Source organism: Arachis hypogaea, chromosome 4 (genome assembly GCF_003086295.3).
Source record: "Arachis hypogaea cultivar Tifrunner chromosome 4, arahy.Tifrunner.gnm2.J5K5, whole genome shotgun sequence".
NCBI classification, from domain to species: domain Eukaryota; kingdom Viridiplantae; phylum Streptophyta; class Magnoliopsida; order Fabales; family Fabaceae; genus Arachis; species Arachis hypogaea.
In genome coordinates, this window is record NC_092039.1 from 100,989,633 (window position 1) to 101,007,189 (window position 17,557).

Consider the following 17,557-nt stretch of genomic DNA (forward strand, 5'->3'; position numbering starts at 1 on the left):
AATGCTAAAAAGCGTATAAATTATCCGCTCATCACAACACCAAACTTAAATTGTTGCTTGTTCCCAAGCAACTGAAAACAAAATAGGATAAAAAGAAGAGAATATATAATGAATCCCACAGTATCAATGAAACTTAGTTCTAATTAGATGAGCAGGGCTTGTAGCTTTTTGCTTCTGAAAAGTTTTGGCATCTCACTTTATCCTTTGAAATTCAGAATAATTGGCATCTATAGGAACTCAGAATTTTAGATAGTGTTATTGATTCTCCTAGTTAAGTATGTTGATTCTTGAGCACAGCTACTTTATGAGTCTTGGCCGTGGCCCTAAGCACTTTGTTTTCCAGTATTACCATCGGATACATAAATGCCACAGACACATAACTGGGTGAACTTTTCAGATTGTGACTCAGCTTTGCTAAAGTCCCCAGCTAGAGGTGTCCAGAGCTCTTAAGCACACTCTTTTGCTTTGGATCACGACTATAACCACTCAGTCTCAAGCTTTTCACTTGGACCTTCATGACATAAGCACATGGTTAGGGATAGCTTGATTTAGCCGCTTAGGCCTGTATTTTATTTCCTTCGACCCTCCTATCCATTAATGCTCAAAGCCTTGGATCCTTTTTACCCTTGCCTTTTGGTTTAAAGGGCTATTGGCTTTTTCTGCTTGTTTTTTCTTTTTCTTTCTTTTTTTGCCATTTTTTTCGCAAGCTTTCTTATTCACTGCTTTTTCTTGCTTCAAGAATCAATTTCATAATTTTTCAGATTATCAATAATATTTCTCTTTGCTCATCATTCTTTCAAGAGCCAACAATTTTAACATTCATAAACAACAAGATAAAAAATATGCACTGTTCAAGCATTCATTCAGAGAACAAAAAGTATTGCCACCACATCAAAATAATTAAACTAGTTTCAAGATAAAATTTGAGATCCAAGTACTTCTTGTCCTTTTTTAATTAAGCACATTTTTCATTTAAGAAAGGTGAAGGATTCATGAAATTATTCATAGCTTTAAGACATAGACACTAGACACTAGACACTAATGATCATATAGTGAAGACACAAAAATAGATAGATCCTACAGCATAAAGCTGAAAAATAAAAAAATAAATAGACAAGGAGGTTAAGGAATGAGTCCACCTTAGTGAGGGTGGCGTCTTCCTCCTCTTGAAGAACTAATGGTGCTCTTGAGCTCCTCTATGTCTCTTCCTTGCCTTTGTTGTTCCTCCCTCATAGCTCTTTGATCTTCTCTAATCTCATGGAGAATGATGGAGTGCTCTTGGTGTTCCACCCTTAATTGGTCCATGTTGTAACTCAAGCTTTCCATAGAAGTGTTGAGTTGCTCCCAATAATTGTGTGGAGGAAATTGCATCCTTGAGGCATCTCAGGGATTTCTTGATGAGGGACTTCCTCATGCTCTTATTGAGGTCCATGAGTGGGCTCTCTTGTTGTGCAGTCAAATGCTCTATTACTGAGCTATGGACCTTTGAGATGAATCTCTCCATCTCCCATGACTCGGAGGTGGAAGCTTTTGCCTTCCGTTTCCTTTTTCTAGAGGTTTCTCCAGCCTTAGGTGCCATAAATGGTTATGGAAGAACAAAAAGCAATGCTTTTACCACATCAAACTTAAAAGGTTTGCTCGTCCTCGAGCAAAAGAAGAAAGAAAGAAGGGGAAGAAGAAGAAAATGGAGGAGATGGAGGGAGAGATGGGTTCGGCCAAGGGGTTGGAAAGGGTTTGTGATGTGTGAAAATAAAGGAGTGAAGAGGGGTATTTATAGGGAAAGAGAGGGAGAGAGTTAAGGAAGTGATTGGTGAAGGGTATTTGCAGAAGAGATATGGAGGTGATTGGTGAGGGTATTTGGGGAAGAGTGTTGTAGAAAGGTGGGAAGGGGAAAGAGAGTGAGTTGAGGTTGATGGGGATCCTGTGGGGTTCACAGATCCTGAGGGGTCAAGGAATTCTTCATCCCTGCTCTAATTGGGCATTTAAAACTCCTTAGAGTGCAATCCTGGCGTTTAAACGCCAGTCTGCTGCCCTGTTCTGATGTTTAAACACCAGCTTTCCTTCCTGTTCTAGCGTCTAAACGCCAGTTTATTGCCCTGTTCTGGTGTTTAAACGGTAGCCTGGTGCCCTATTCTGGCGGTTAAACGCCCAGAAAGGTTCCAGATTGGGCGTTTAAACGCCCATTTTGCTACCCTTATTGGCGTTTAAACGCCAGTAAGTCCTTCCTCCAGGGTGTGCTGTTTTCAATGCTGTTTTTGAATTTTTTTCTTTATTTTTGTAATTGTCTTTGTGACTTCACATGATCATTAACCTAAAAGAAAACAAAATAATATAGATAAAATTAAAATAAAATTAGGTTGCTTCCCAATAAGTGCTTCTTTAATGTCAATAGCTTGACAGTGAGCTCTCATGGAGTCTCACAGATGATCAAAATATGGTGGAGATCTCTCAACACCAAACTTAGAGTTTGGCTGTGGCCTCCCAACACCAAACTTAGAGTTTGAATGTGGGGGTTCTGTTTGACTCTGTACTGGGAGAAGCTCTTCATGCTTACTCTCCATGGTTACAGATGGAGAACCTTGAGTCTTTACTACAAGGCATTCTTCATTCACATGAAGGATCAACTCTCCTCTGTCAACATCAATCACAGCTCTTGCTGTGGCTAGGAAGGGTCTTCCAAGGATGATGGATTCATCCTCATCCCTCCTAGTGTCTAGGATTATGAAATTAGTAGGGAAGTAAAGGCCTTCAACCTTCACTAGCACGTCCCCTACTAGTCTATAAGCCTTTTTCATAGAGTTATCTGCCATCTCCAATGAGAAATTGGTAGCCTGTACCTCATAGATTCCCAGTTTCTCCATTACAGAGAAGGGCATCATGTTTATCCCTGACCCCAGGTCACACAGAGCTTTTTCAAAGGTCATGGTGCCTATGGTACAGGATATTAAGAATTTACCAGGATCCTGTTTCTTTTGAGGTAAATTTTGCTGAACCAATGTATTCAGTTGATTGGTGAGCAAGGGAGGCTCTTCCTCCCAAGTCTCATTACCAAATAGCTTGGCATTCAGCTTCATGATTGCTCCTAAATATTGGACAACTTGCCCTTCAACAATGTCTTCATCCTCTTCAGAAGATGAATACTTATCAGAGCTCATGAATGGTAAAAGAAGGTCCAAGGAAATCTCTATGGTTTCTGTATGAGCCTCAGATTCCTTTGGTTCCTCATTAGGGTATTTCTTACTGACCATTAGACATTCCCTGAGGTCTTCCTCATTGGGATTCACGTCCTCCTCCTCCTCTAAGGTTTCGTCCATGTTGATTATATCAATGGCCTTGCACTCTCCTTTGGGATTCTCTTCTGTATTGCTTGGGATTGTGTTAGGAGGAGTTTCAGTAACCCTTTTACTCAGTTGGCCCACTTGTGCCTCCAAATTTCTAATGGAGGATCTTGTTTCAGTCATGAAACTAAGAGTGGCCTTAGATTGATCAGAGACTATGTTTTACTAAGCTAGAAGGATTTTGCTTAGAATGCTCTGTCTGTTGCTGAGATAATGATGGGAAAGGTTTGCTATTGCTAAACCTGTTTCTTTCACCATTGTTATTATTGAAGCCTTGCTTCTATTGATCCCTCCATGAAAAATTTGGATGATTTTTCCATGAAGAATTATAGGTGTTGCCAAAGGTTTCACCCATGTAATTCACCTTTGCCATTGCAGGGTTCTCAGGATCATAAGCTTCTTCTTCAGAAGATGCTTCTTTAGTACTGTTGGATGCATTTTGCAATCTATTCAGACTCTGAGAGATCATATTGACTTGTTGGGTCAATATTTTGTTCTGAGCCAGTATAGCGTTCGGAGCATCAATTTCAAGAACTCATCTCTTTTGAGGCGTCCCATTACTCACAGGATTCCTCTCAGAGGTGTACTTGAACTCCCAAGTTCCTGAGCTTCTACAGGTGTTTTCTTTAGGTGAATGGATCCACCTGCAGAATGATCCAGTGACATTTTGGAAAATTCAGACAGACCATCATAGAATATATCTAAAGTGGTCCACTCTGAAAGCATGTCAGAAGGACACTTTTTGGTCAGTTGCTTGTATCTTTCCCAAACTTCATAGAGGGACTCACCATCTTTTTGTCCAAAGGTCTGAACATCCAATCTAAGCTTGCTCAGCTTTTAAGGAGGAAAGAACTTGGCTAACAAAGCCGTGACCAGCTTGTCCCAAGAGTCCAGGCTATCTCTAGGTTGTGAGTCCAACCATGTTCTAGCTCTGTCTCTTACAGCAAAAGGGAAAAGCATAAGCTTGTAGACTTCAGGATCAACTCCATTGGTCTTAAGAGTATCACAGATCTACAAGAACTCAGTTAAGAACTGATAAGGGTTTTTTGATGGAAGTCCATGAAACTTGCAGTTCTGTTGCAGTAGAGAAACTAATTGAGGCTTTAGCTCAAAATTGTTTGCTCCTATGGCAGAGATTGAGATGCTTCTTCCATAAAAGTTGGAAGTTGGTGTAGTAAAATCACCAAGCATCTTCCTTGCCTTGTTGTTTGGTTCGGCCATAATTGTTTCTTTGCTGCTTCCTTTTCAAAAATTTCATTGAGGTCTTCTTCAGAGTTTTGTGCTTTAGCTACTCTTAGCTTCCTCTTCAGAGTCCTTTCAGGTTCAGGATCAGCTTCAACAAGTATGCCTTTATCTTTGTTCCTGCTCATATAAAAGAGAAGAAAACAAAGAAAATATGGAATCATCTATGTCACAGTATAGAGATTCCTTGAGGTGTCAGAGGAAAACAAGAATGGAAGGATGAGGTAGGTAAGAAAGAATTCGAACACTCAAAGAGAGATGGAGTTCGAATTGACAATAGAGGAGGAATGTTAGTGTTTAAATAGAAAAAGATAAGAAAGGGGGAAGAATTTTCGAAAATAAAAAGAATAAAATTTAAAATAAATTTTTCAAAAATTGGTTGTGGTTTTGAAAAAGATAAGAAATAGTAAAACAAACAAAAAATCAATTAGTTAGTTGAAAAAGATTTCAAAAGCAATTTTGAAAATATAGGAAGTTTAGAAAAGATTTTTGAAAAAGATATGATTTGAAAAAGATATGATTAAAAAGATATGATTGAAATTTATATTGAAAAAGATTTGAAAAAGAAATTTTAAAAAGATTTGATTTTGAAAATTGAAGTTGATGACTTGACTAACAAGAAACTAAAAGATATGATTCTAGAATTTAAAGATTGAACAATTTTTAACAAGAAAGTAACAAACTTGAAATTTTTGAATCAAGATTTTTGAAAATATGAGGAAAAGATTTGATTTTTGAAAAAGATATGTTTGAAAAGAAATGATTTGAAAAAGATATGATTGAAAATATTTGATTTGAAAAAGATTTGATTTTGACAAATTATGAAGATTTGAAAAAGATTTTATTTGAAAACAAAATTCCTCTCCTTGTATCATCCTGGCGTTAAACGCCCAGGAGCTACATGTTTTGGGCGTTTAACGCCCAATTGCTGCATGGTTTGGGCGTTTAAACGCCCAGCCAGGTACCCTGGCTGGCGTTTAAACTCCAGTTTTCTTTTTTCACTGGGCGTTTTGAACGCCCAGCTTTTTCTCTGTTATTCCTCTACTTTATGTTCTTGGATCTTCATTTTGCTAAATCCTTTATTCAAGAAGATATGTTTTCAATTTTGAAAAACAACAAAATGAGTCGAAACATGTAATTCTTGGATCAAAACACAAGATATATGCAAGAACATTATGAACGTCAAGATGAACACCAAGAACAATCTTGAAGATCAAGATGAACATCAAGAACTCAGTTTTCTTAATGAAAGAAAATATGGATGACACCAAATTTAAAACTTTCTCATGTTTGGGCCATATGAATGCAAGAATGCATATGTAGAACATCATGCAGTGCAAACCAATAAATCATGAAGATCAAACAAGGCAATTCATCAAGAACGATTTGAAGATCATCAAGAACACAATGCATGTGTTTCGAAAATTGCAAGACAATTAAAATCATGCAATTGACACCAAACTTGAAATTTGGCCCTAGATTCAAACAAGAACCATGAAATATTTTTGAGTTTTTATGATTTTATGAATTTTTTTTAATTTTTTGAAAATTATTTTGGAGAAACGAAAAAGAAGAAAAATTTTTTTGAAAGATTTTTGAAAACTTTTTGAAAATAAAATAAAGGAAAATTACTTAATCTGAGCAACAAAATGAACCGTCAGTTGTCCAAACTCGAACGATCCCCGACAACGGCACCAAAAACTTGGTGCACGAAATTGTGATCTTGATGGACCTTTGAGATGAATCTCTCCATCTCCCATGACTCGAAGGTGGAAGCTTTTGCCTTCCCTTTCCTCTTTCTAGAGGTTTCTCCGGCCTTAGGTGCCATAAATAGTTATGGAAAAACAAAAAAGTAATGCTTTTACCACACCAAACTTAAAAGGTTTGCTTGTCCTTGAGCAAAAGAAGAAAGAAAGAAGGGGAAGAAGAAGAAAATGGAGGAGATGGAGGGTTATAGGTGGTTCGGCCAAGAAGGGGGGAAAAGGTGTTTGTGTTGTGTGAATATGAAGGAGTAGTGAGGGGTTTATATAGGGGTGAGGGGAGGGTTGGGTTTCGGTCATTAGGGTTAGGTTTGGGAGGAAAAAGTGTTTGAATTTTTAAAGTGAGGTAGGTGGGATTTTTGGGGAAGAGGTATGGAGTTGATTGGTGAAGACAATATAGGGAAGAGGATATGATTTGATTGGTGAGTGAGAGAGAGAGAGAGAGAGAGAGGTAGGGTAGGTGGGGATCCTGTGGGGTCCACAGATCCTGAGGGGTCAAGGATTTATCATCCCTGCTCCTATTAGGCGTGTAAACGCCCTTACAGTGCAATCCTGGCGTTTAACGCCAGATTGCTGCTTGTTTTTGGCGTTAAACGCCATCTTTTATTCCTTTCCTGGCGTTAAACACCAGGTTGCAACCTGTTTCTGGCATTTAACGCCAAATTGTAGCCTGTTTCTAGCATTTACCACCAGTGTGGTTCTTGTTTCTGGCGTTTAACGCCCAGAATGGTGCCAAACTGGGCGTTAAATGCCCATTCTGCTACCCTTACTGGCGTTTAAACGCCAGTAAGTTTCTCCTTTAGGGTGTGCTATTTTTAATGCTATTTTTTATTTTTCTTTAATTTTTGTAGTTGTTTTTGTGACTCCACATGATCATCAACCTAAAAAAAGAAAATAACATAGATAAATAAAATTGGGTTGCCTCCCAATAAGCGCTTCTTTAATGTCAATAGCTTGATAGTGAGCTCTCATGGAGCTTCACAGATGTTCAGAGCATTGTTGGAACCTCTCAACACCAAACTTATAGTTTGAATGTGGGTGTTCAACACCAAACTTAGAGTTTGGTTGTGGCCTCCCAACACCAAACTTAGAGTTTGAGTGTGGGGGCTTTGTTTGACTCTGTATTGAGAGAAGCTTTTCTTGCTTCCTCTCCATGGTTACAGTGGGAGATCCTTGAGTTTTAAACATAAGGTAGTCCTCATTCAATTGAATGATCAACTCTCCTCTGTCCACATCAATCACAGCTTTTGCTGTGGCCAGGAAGGGTCTTCCAAGGATGATGGATTCATCCTCATCCTTCCCAGTGTCTAGGATTATAAAATCAGTAGGGATGTAAAGGCCTTTGACCTTTACTAGCACGTCTTCTACCTGTCCATAAGCCTTTTTCACGGATTTGTCTGCCATCTCTAATGAGAATTTGGCTGCTTATACCTCAAAGATTCCCAGTTTCTCCATTACAGAGAGTGGCATTAAGTTTATGCCTGACCCCATGTCACACAGAGCCTTTTCAAAGGTCATGATGCCTATGGTACAAGGTATTAAGAACCTTTCGGGATCTTGTTTCTTCTGAGGTAATGTTTGCCTAACCAAGTCATTCAGTTCATTGGTGAGCAAGGGGGTTCATCCACCCAAGTCTCATTACCAAATAACTTGGCATTCAGCTTCATGATTGCTCCAAGGTATTTAGCAACTTGCTCTTCAGTAATATCTTTATCCTCCTCAGAGGAAGAATATTCATCAGAGCTCATGGATGGTAAAAGGAGGTTCAATGGAATCTCTACGGTCTCTAGATGAGCTTCAGATTCCTTAGGTTCCTCAATTGGGAACTCCTTTTTGTCCAGAGGACGTCCCATGAAGTCTTCCTCACTGGGATTCACGTCCTCCTCCTCCTCTCTAGGTTCGGCCACACCAAGTAAGGTTATGGCCTTGCACTCTCTTTTTGGATTCTCTTCTGTACTGCTTGGGAGAGTACTAGGAGGAGTTTCAGTGACTCTTTTACTCAGCTGGCCTACTTGTGCCTCCGAATTTTTAATGGAGGACCTTGTTTCATTCATGAAACTTAGCTTAGATAGATTAGAGACTATGTTTGCTAAGCTAGAAGGGCTCTGCTCAAAATTCTCTGTCTGTTGCTGAGAGGATGATGGAAAAGGCTTGCTATTGCTAAACATGTTTCTTCCACCATTATTAAAGCCTTGTTGAGGCTTTTGTTGATCCTTCCATGAGAAATTTGGATGATTTCTCTATGGGGGATTATAGGTGTTTCCATAGGCTTCACCCATGTAATTCACCTCTGCCATTGCAGGGTTCTCAGGATCATAAGTTTCTTCTTCAGAAGATGCTTCTTGAGTACTGTTGGATGCATTTTGCAAACCATTCAGACTCTGAGAAATCAAATTGACTTGTTGAGTCAACATTTTATTCTGAGCTAATATGGCATTCAGAGCATCAATTTCAAAGGATTCCTTTCAGAAGTGTACATGAATTGGTTATTCACAACCATATCAATGAGTTCCTGAGCTTCTGCAGGCATTTTCTTTAGGTGAATAGATCCTGATGACAAGTCATCATATACCCATTTTTCAAGCTAATTTCACTTGTTTTGTTAGCATTTATGCACTTTCTTGCATCCTAAGTAAGTGATTTGGAGTGAAAATGCACAACTTCTTTAAATCAAGCAACCACCATGAAATTAATGTTAATCCATGAGGTTTAAGCTAATTTTAATTGAATATTAATTGATTTATAAGCCTCTTGAATTTAGTGATACTTGGAGTGGTTGTTTTGGTTTATTATAGGTGAAGAAAAGAAAAGAAAAGGAAAAGCGTGGCCTAAGAAGTGTAGCCCAAGGAAAGGAAAGTGTGGTCAAAGCAAGAGGAAATGTGCCGCATGCAAAGGGGAGGCAAACATTGCCCTCCACAAGGGCACACTGCCCTCTAGGAGGGCAACATAAGGAAACCAAACAAGGAAGGCAACTTTGCCCTGCCCTCCACAAGGGCAGTATTGGGCTCACCAAGGAAGAAAATCAAAGGAAAAATGTCACCCATGCATGCCACAAGAATCGAACACGGACCAAGGAAGAAGCAAGGAACTAAGGTTGAGTGCCGTGCCAAGAAACCAAGGAAATTAATTGAGCGTGTGTCCCAGCCGTGTTTCGAACACGGGACATCAAAGTGGAAACACTGCCCTGCCCTCCGCGAGGGCAGGGCAGCATTTTGATGGTGCATGGATCTGGCGCACCAATTCTTGATTCTGGCAGCACCAAGGCAATTTCTGGCGCACCAACTTTTCCTGCCCTGCCCTTGGCGCGGGCAGGGCAGCGTTTTGCGCACCAAAGTCGCACCAGACCGCACCAAGGCCGCACCAACATGCACCAATTCCTGCCCTGCCCTCCACAAGGGCAGGGCAGCCTCCTGGGAGCAACTTCTGATGGGCCGAAAATTCAAATTAAAATCCCATTTTAATTCATTTCTTCACCAAATCAAAAGCCCATCCAAATCCCAAAATCCAAGAATAGAAAGTGTATAAATAGGAGCTAGTTTGATGTAGTTAGGACTTTTACTTTCACTTTTGAATTTTGGAATTTACTTTTTACTTGATTTTTGAATTTCATACTTCCTTTGGAGCTGTGAATTCTGCAAATTCTCTTGGTGACTTCACTGAGATTTCAGAGAATTGGGGAGGAGAATTGATCTCTCTTCTTCCTCATTCTTGCTTGGGTCTTTTTAATTTCCTTGTTTTGGGTTTTGAGTGTGAAGAGTTGAGGAAATTCTGTCTCAACCTCCATTCAAAATCTCCCTAATTTCTTTCTGCACAATTTAATCGAATTTCAATTTCCTTTACTTCTTCTTCTTCAATTTCTTGTCAATTGCTTTGTGAGCTTGGATCTGGGAAGGCAATTGAGATCTAGGCTTTGCTACCTAGTCTCTGGAGACCTGAGATTCCAATTTACTTTTGGTTCTTCTGTGAACCTCTGCTGCACTTTATTTCCTTTCTGTTTGAATTCTCATTGCTTCTGATTCAATTTCTGCTCTCTTAATTGTTGCAATTTACTTTCTCTTTGTTTAGATTCTGCAATCCCAGTCCTCAAATCCCTTTTACATTCAAGCAATTTACATTTCTTGTCATTTAAGTTACTGCAATTTACATTTCTTGCACTTTAAGTTTCAGTCATTTAATTTCTTGTTCTTTAAGATTCAGTCTATTTTACTTTCCTGTTCTTTAATTTACTGCAATTTCCCTTCTCCCTTTACATTTCAAGCAATTTATCTTCTGTTAAATACAACCCACTCAACCAAAACTTGATTCGCTTGACTAAATCAACCACTAAACTAAAATTGCTCAATCCTTCAATCCCTGTGGGATCGACCTCACTCATGTGAGTTATTATTACTTGATGCGACCCGGTACACTTGCCGGTGAGTTTTGTGTTGGATCGTTTTCCACACATCAGATCCACCTGTAGAATGGTCCAATGACATCTTAGACAATTCAGACAGACCATCATAGAATATATCCAAGATGGTCCATTCTGAAAGCATGTCAAAAGGACACTTTTTGGTCAGTTGTTTGTATCTTTCCCAGGCTTCATAGAAGGATTCACCTTCTTTTTGTCTGAAGGTTTGAACATCCACTCTAAGCTTGCTCAGCTTTTGAGGAGGAAAGAACTTGGCTAAGAAAGCTGTGACCAGCTTATCCCAAGAGTTCAGGCTATCTTTAGGTTGAGAGTCCAACCATATTCTAGCTCTGTCTCTTACAGAAAAAGGGAAAAGCATAAGCCTGTAGACCTCCGGATCAACCCCATTGGTCTTAACAGTATCACAGATCTGCAAGAATTCAGTTAAGAACTGAAAAGGATCTTCGGATGGAAGTCCATGAAACTTGTAATTCTGTTGCATCAGAGAAACTAATTGAGGCTTTAGCTCAAAATTGTTTACTCCAATGGCGGGGATTGAGATGCTTCTTCCATGGAGGTTGAAATTTGGCGCAGTAAAGTCACCAAGCATCTTCCTTGCACTTCCACCATTGTTATTGGGTTCGGCCATCTCTATTTTTTTTTTCAAAAATTTCAGTAAAGTCCTATTTAGAGTGTTGTGTTTTAGCTTCTCTTAACTTCCTCTTCAGAGTTCTTTCAGGTTCCGGATCAGGTTCAACAAGAATTTTCTTATCCTTGCTCCTGCTCATGTGAAAAAGAAGAGAACAAAGAAAAGAAGAGGAATCCTCTATGTCACAGTATAGAGATTCCTTTATGTGAGTAGAAGAAGATAAGAATAGGAGAAGGAGAACAGAAGAATTTGAACACAGAGAGGAAGAGAGGGTTCGAATTATAAGAAGAAAAGAAGAGTGTTAGTGATTAAATAAATAAATAGAAGAAGATAAGAGAGAGGGTTTTCGAAAATTGTTTTTGAAAAATGGTTAGTGATTTTTGAAAATTAAGAAAAGAAATAAAATTGAAATTAAAATTTGAAACAATTAGTTAAATAAAAGAATTTTGAAAAAGAGGAAGGTGGTTTTCAAAAATTAGAGAGAGAAAAGTAGTTAGGTGGTTTTGAAAAAGATAAGAAATAGTAAAACAAAAAAAAAGACAATTAGTTAGTTGAAAGAGATTTGAAAATCAATTTTGAAAAGATAGAAAGTTAGAAAAAGATTTTTTGAAATCAAATTTTTGAAAAAGATATGATTGAAAAAGATTTGATTGAAAAAGATATGATTGAAAAGATATGATAAAAAAAGATATGATTGAAATTTATTTTGAAAAAGATTTGAAAAAGAAATTTAGAAAGATTTTATTTTTAAAATTAAAATTGATTAGTTGACTAACAAGAAACTAAAAGATATGATTCTAGAAAGTAACAAATTTCAAATTTTTGAATCAATCACATTAGTTGTTAGTAAAGTTTTCGAAATTTTGAAATGAAATTAAGAAAAAAATTTTGAAAATCAATTTTTAAAATTTTCGAAGATATTAAGGAAAAAATAAAAAAGATTTTATTTTTGAAAAAGATTTGAAAAGATAAGATTTTTAAAAATGAAATCTTGACTTGACTAATATAAGAAACAACTAATTTTAAAAATTTTTGACAACCCAAAGATTTTGAAATTTATGAGTAAAATAAGGAAAAGATATTTTTTTGATTTTTTTGAATTTAAATGAGGAAAGAGAAAAACAACTAAATGACTCAACACATGTAAATTTAAGATCAAAGTAAAGAAAACATGCAAGAACACTATGAATGTCAAGATGAACACCAAGAACACCTTGAACATCATGATGAACATCAAGAACTTATTTTTGAAAAATTTGTAAGAAAAGAAAAACATGCAAGACACCAAACTTAGAGATTTTTCATGTTTAGACACTATGAATGCAAAAATGCATATGAAAAATAACAAAAGACACAAAACAAGAAAATATGAAGACCAAACAAGAAGACTTGTTAAGAACAACTTGAAGATCATGAAGAACACATGCATGAATTTTTTTGAAAATTTTTAGAAAATTGAAAAGATGCAATTGACACCAAACTCAAAAATTGATACTAGACTCAAACAAGAAACACAAAATTATTTTTTATTTTATGATTTTATAAATTTTTTGGATTTTTTTGAAAATTATTTTTGGAAAAATGCAAACACATAAAAACAATTTTTTGAAAGATTTTTGAAAACTTTTTGAAAAGAAAATTACATAATCTGAGCAACAAGATGAACCGTCAGTTGTCCAAAGTCGAACAATCCCCGGAAACGGCGCCAAAAACTTGGTGCACGAAATTGTGATCTCAATGGTGCCAATAACTTGGTACGCACAATTGTAATCTCAACTCTTTGTCACAACTTCGCACAACTAACCAGCAAGTGCACTGGGTCGTCCAAGTAATAAACCTTACATGAGTAAGGGTCGATCCCATGGAGATTGTCGGCTTGAAGCAAGCTATGGTCACCTTGTAAAACTCAGTCATGTCGATTCAAATGGTTATGGAGTTTTAATAATTTAAAAGATAAATAAAACATAAAATAAAGATATAGATACTTATGTAATTCATTGGTGGGAATTTCAGATAAGTATATGGAGATGCTTTATCCCTTCTGAATCTCTGCTTTCCTACTGCCTTCATCCAATCCTTCATACTCCTTTCTATCGCAAGCTGTATATTGGGTGTCACCATTGTCAATGGCTACCTCTCGTCCTCTCAGTGAAAATGGTCCTCTACGGTTTCTGTACGGCTAATCAACTGTCGGATTGCTCGTTTCGGATGAAAAATACCATGCACAGATATCATATGGCTAATCAGCTGTTGGTTCTCGATCGTGTAGGAATAGGATTTACTATTCTTTTGCGACTATCACCACACCCTACAGTCGCGAGTTTGAAGCTCGTCACAGTCATCCCTTCCCAGATCCTACTCAGAATACCATAGACAAGGTTTAGACTTTCCGGATCTCAAGAATGCTGCCAATTGATTCTAGCTTATACCACGAAGGTTCCAATATCATATTCAGATGCCCCATTGTCAGAGGGGAGTCGATGTGAATCGTTGATTAGAAACCCAAGAGATATACATTCAAGCTTGTCTTCATGTAGAACAGAAGTGGTTGTCAATCACGCGTTCATAAGTGAGAATGGTGATGAGTGTCACATAATCATCACATTCATCATGTTCTTGTGTGTGAATGAATATCTTAGAATAAGAATAAGCATGAATTGAATAGAAAACAGTAGTACTTTGCATTAATACTCGAGGAACAGCAGAGCTCCACACCTTAATCTATGGTGTGTAGAAACTCCACCGTTGAAAATACATAAGTGATAATAGTCCAGGCATGGCCGAATGGCCAGCCCCCATAAAAGTCTAAGATAGCATAAAACTGATCAAAGATGTAAGATCCAAGATGTAAATAGAATAGTAAAAAGTCCTATTTATACTAAACTAGTTATTAGGGTTACATAAATGAGTAAATGATGCAGAAATTCACTTCCGGGCCTACTTGGTGTGTGCTTGGACTGAGCATTAAAGCTTTTATGTGTAGAGGTCTTCCTTGGAGTTAAATGCCAGTTTGTAGCTTGTTTCTGGTGTTTAACTCTGCTTTGCAACTTGTTTCTGGCGTTTAACGCCAGAATAGGGCAGAAAGCTGGCGTTAAACGCAAGTTTGCGTCATCTAAACTCGGGCAAAGTATGGACTATTATCTATTGCTGGAAAGCCCTGGATGTCTACTTTCCAACGAAGTTGAGAACGCGCCATTTGGATTTCTATAGTCCAAAAAATCCATTTCGAGTGCAGGGAGGTCAGAATCCATCAGCATCAGTAGTCCTTTGTCAGCCTCTGAATCAGATTTATAATCAGGTCCCTCAATTTCAGCCAGAAAATACCTGAAATCACAAAAAAATACACAAACTCATAGTAAAGCCCAGAAATGTAAATTTTGCTTAAAAACTAATAAAAATATACTAAAAACTAACTAAATCATACTAAAAACTATGTAAAAATAATACCAAAAAGCATATAAATTATCCGCTCATCAAATTGCACTACAACCCTTCAACCAATCAAAGCTTCCCGTGAGGAATTCGATCTAAGCATCTCTCGTGCTATCTCTATTCAAACTTTTTATGATAAAGAAGAAGCAAGACTTGAAACAGAGTTAGCTCAAATTAATGAAAAGCTTGCAAAAGTACGCCAAAGACGAACTGACATAGCCACACCTCTGACTACTGCCCAACAGAAACAACAACATCTCATCCAAGAGATTATTTTGATTGAGACTAAGCAAGAAGAATATGAGAAACAACTTGAGATAGTCCAATTCGACAAGTTTAAGCAGATCGAGGCACTTACAGCTTTGGACAACAAAAGGGCAAAGCTGCGTTAAGACTTGGCAAAACTTCTGGCATCTTGAATTTCTCTACTTCAGGCTTTACTTTTTGTAATGATTTTCTTTTCTAGACTTATGCATGTTTGACTTTAATTTAACCAATAGTAATACTATTTCAAGTACTTTCCATTGATCAAATCAATTATTTTTCCTGACTCGATATCCTTGATCTGATATGCATTTCCAGAATATGACCCTACTACCTGAAAAGGGCCTTCCCAAGTATGGGACCATTTGCCAAGAAATTTCGATTTCTTTTCCATTGGCAAAATTACTTTCAAAATCAACTCACCTATACTAAAATACTTCTCTCTTATTCGACGATTATAGCTTCGAGCAATACTTTCTTTTTGTCGAATCATATTATCAAGTGTCAGGATTCGTTCTGAATCTAATTTATTCAATTCATCAAACATTGAATTTCAATAATCATCAACTGGCAAATCATGTTGCTTTGATATCCTCAAAGTATTCAAATTAATTTCTAATGGTAGCACTGCATTATGGCCATAAACTAATTTATAGGGTGAAGTATTCGTTGACCCCCTTGGTGAATTTCGATAAGCTCATAAAACCTAGCTTAAAGTCTTGTGCCACGTTCGACATTTGTTCCTGATATGCTTTTTTATCAAACTTATTAAGATTTTATTTGCTGTCTTTACTTGCCCATTAACCTGCGCATAATAAGGGGTTGAGGTAATCATATTGATACTCCTCGAGGTTGCAAAATTTTTAATTCGTTGACCAGTAAACATAGTTCCTTGATCAGTACTTAATGTTTGAGGAATACCAAATCGATGGATAATATGTTCCTCGATGAAGTCTATTATTTCACTTTGACCAACTTCTTTTAGGGGAATTGCTTCAACCCACTTTGTGAAATAATCAATTGCCACCAAGATAAACTTATATTGTTTTGATGAAGGAGGGTGAATCAACCCAATCAAATCCAAAGCTCAACCTCTGAATGGTCATGGTTTGATTATTGAATGCAACTTGGCTGCCGGAATCTACTGTATCGAACTGTGTTTCTGGCAAACCTGACATGCCTTTACATAATCGATACAATCATTTATCATAGTGGGCCAATACACATGGTTGCGATATAACACCCATTTCATCTTTTTTCAGCTTGATGGGCCCCACATATCCCATTACGAACTTCACCCAAGGCAATGTTTTGATCTTCTTGGCCTAAATATCTCGACAAACTCTCATCGATCCCTTTCTTATACAACTCATCAGCCATCAAGACAAAATTTATTGCTTGCAATTTCATCTTTCTACCAACTGGAATATTGGAATTCTTTAAATACTGAGCAATAGGCTTTCTCCAATCAGTATCTTTCCATTCATCTATACACAAAACTTCTCTTTCATTAGCAATTTCATTATGGACCCTGGGGATTTGAACCAAAGAAACTTTTCGAAAGGAAGTTAACAATTCCCAAGCAGTTGTTAAATATGTTTGCAACTTCTCATTATTGCATTTAAATTCCTTTGATAACTGCTTTAAAACCAACTGAGAATCCCCAAATATTTGAACTTCTAAATCCCCGTTACTAATTAATATTTCAAGACCCAAAATCAAAGTTTCGTACTCTGCCACATTATTCGAACATGGATATTTTAGTTCAAACAAGAATTCTGATGGAATTCCTTCTGGTGAGATAATAAGAATTCCAACTCCTGCACCATCCTTATGTTTCGATCTTCAAAATATAACTTCCAATAATCGACCTCGATATCAATTACATTTGCCCCTGGTTATTTAGATTATTCAAATTACCCACAAGAAAATCTGTAATGACCTGCCCTTTTACAGCCTTGGCTGGGACGTATTGTAAATCAAACTCTGTTAATGCCAGCATCTATTTCCTTAGACGTCCCCGTAACATTGGAAAACTTAACATATATTTGATGAGATTAATTTGTGTTATAACCTTCACCAATTTAGCCACCATATAACATTTAAGTTTCATACAAGCATAATATAAAGATAAACATAGCTTCTCTATCGGGAAATACCTTATTTCGATATCAGTTAGAACTCGGCTAAGCTAATAAATAGCCCGCTCATGTCCATTTTCATCATCTTGGACTAACATGCACCCAATTGTGTTTTTAGATGCTGCAATGTATAATTTCAAGGGCTCATGCGAACAAACATTCACCATGATCGGAGCCTTAAATAATCTTTAATTGAATCGAATGCTAATTAATGTTCATTCGTCCATTCGAACTGCGAATCATTCTTTAATTTTACCAAAGGTGAAAATACTCGGGTTCGATCAGAAAGATTCGAAATAAATCTCAAAAATTAATACATACCCTCAACTTCCCGTTTT

The 17,557-nt window shown here is 37.2% G+C and overlaps 1 protein-coding gene and 1 non-coding gene across 2 annotated transcripts; one reads left to right on the forward strand and one right to left on the reverse strand.

Moving 5' to 3' along the window:
• The first annotated feature begins 10,872 nt into the window (after positions 1-10,872).
• LOC112798912 (small nucleolar RNA R71) lies at positions 10,873-10,980 on the forward strand. The gene has a single exon (XR_003200508.1). It is a non-coding gene; the product is annotated as a small nucleolar RNA R71 (small nucleolar RNA).
• Positions 10,981-16,326: 5,346 nt separating this feature from the next.
• Positions 16,327-17,080, reverse strand: LOC140184189 (uncharacterized). Its single transcript, XM_072234492.1, has 2 exons — positions 16,999-17,080; positions 16,327-16,811 (listed from the first exon to the last, which is right to left on the reverse strand). Exons 1-2 carry the CDS (start codon positions 17,078-17,080, stop codon positions 16,327-16,329), a joined length of 567 nt encoding a protein of 188 aa, XP_072090593.1.
• Positions 17,081-17,557: the final 477 nt, after the last annotated feature.

Coding starts and splice junctions, on each gene's coding strand:
- LOC140184189 (XM_072234492.1), bottom strand. CDS start 17,080: ATGCTGGCATTAACAGAGTTTGATTTACAATACGTCCCAGCCAAGGCT. Junction 16,812..16,998: donor CATTACAGATTTTCTTGTGG/GTAATTTGAATA, acceptor ATAATGTGGCAG/AGTACGAAACTTTGATTTTG.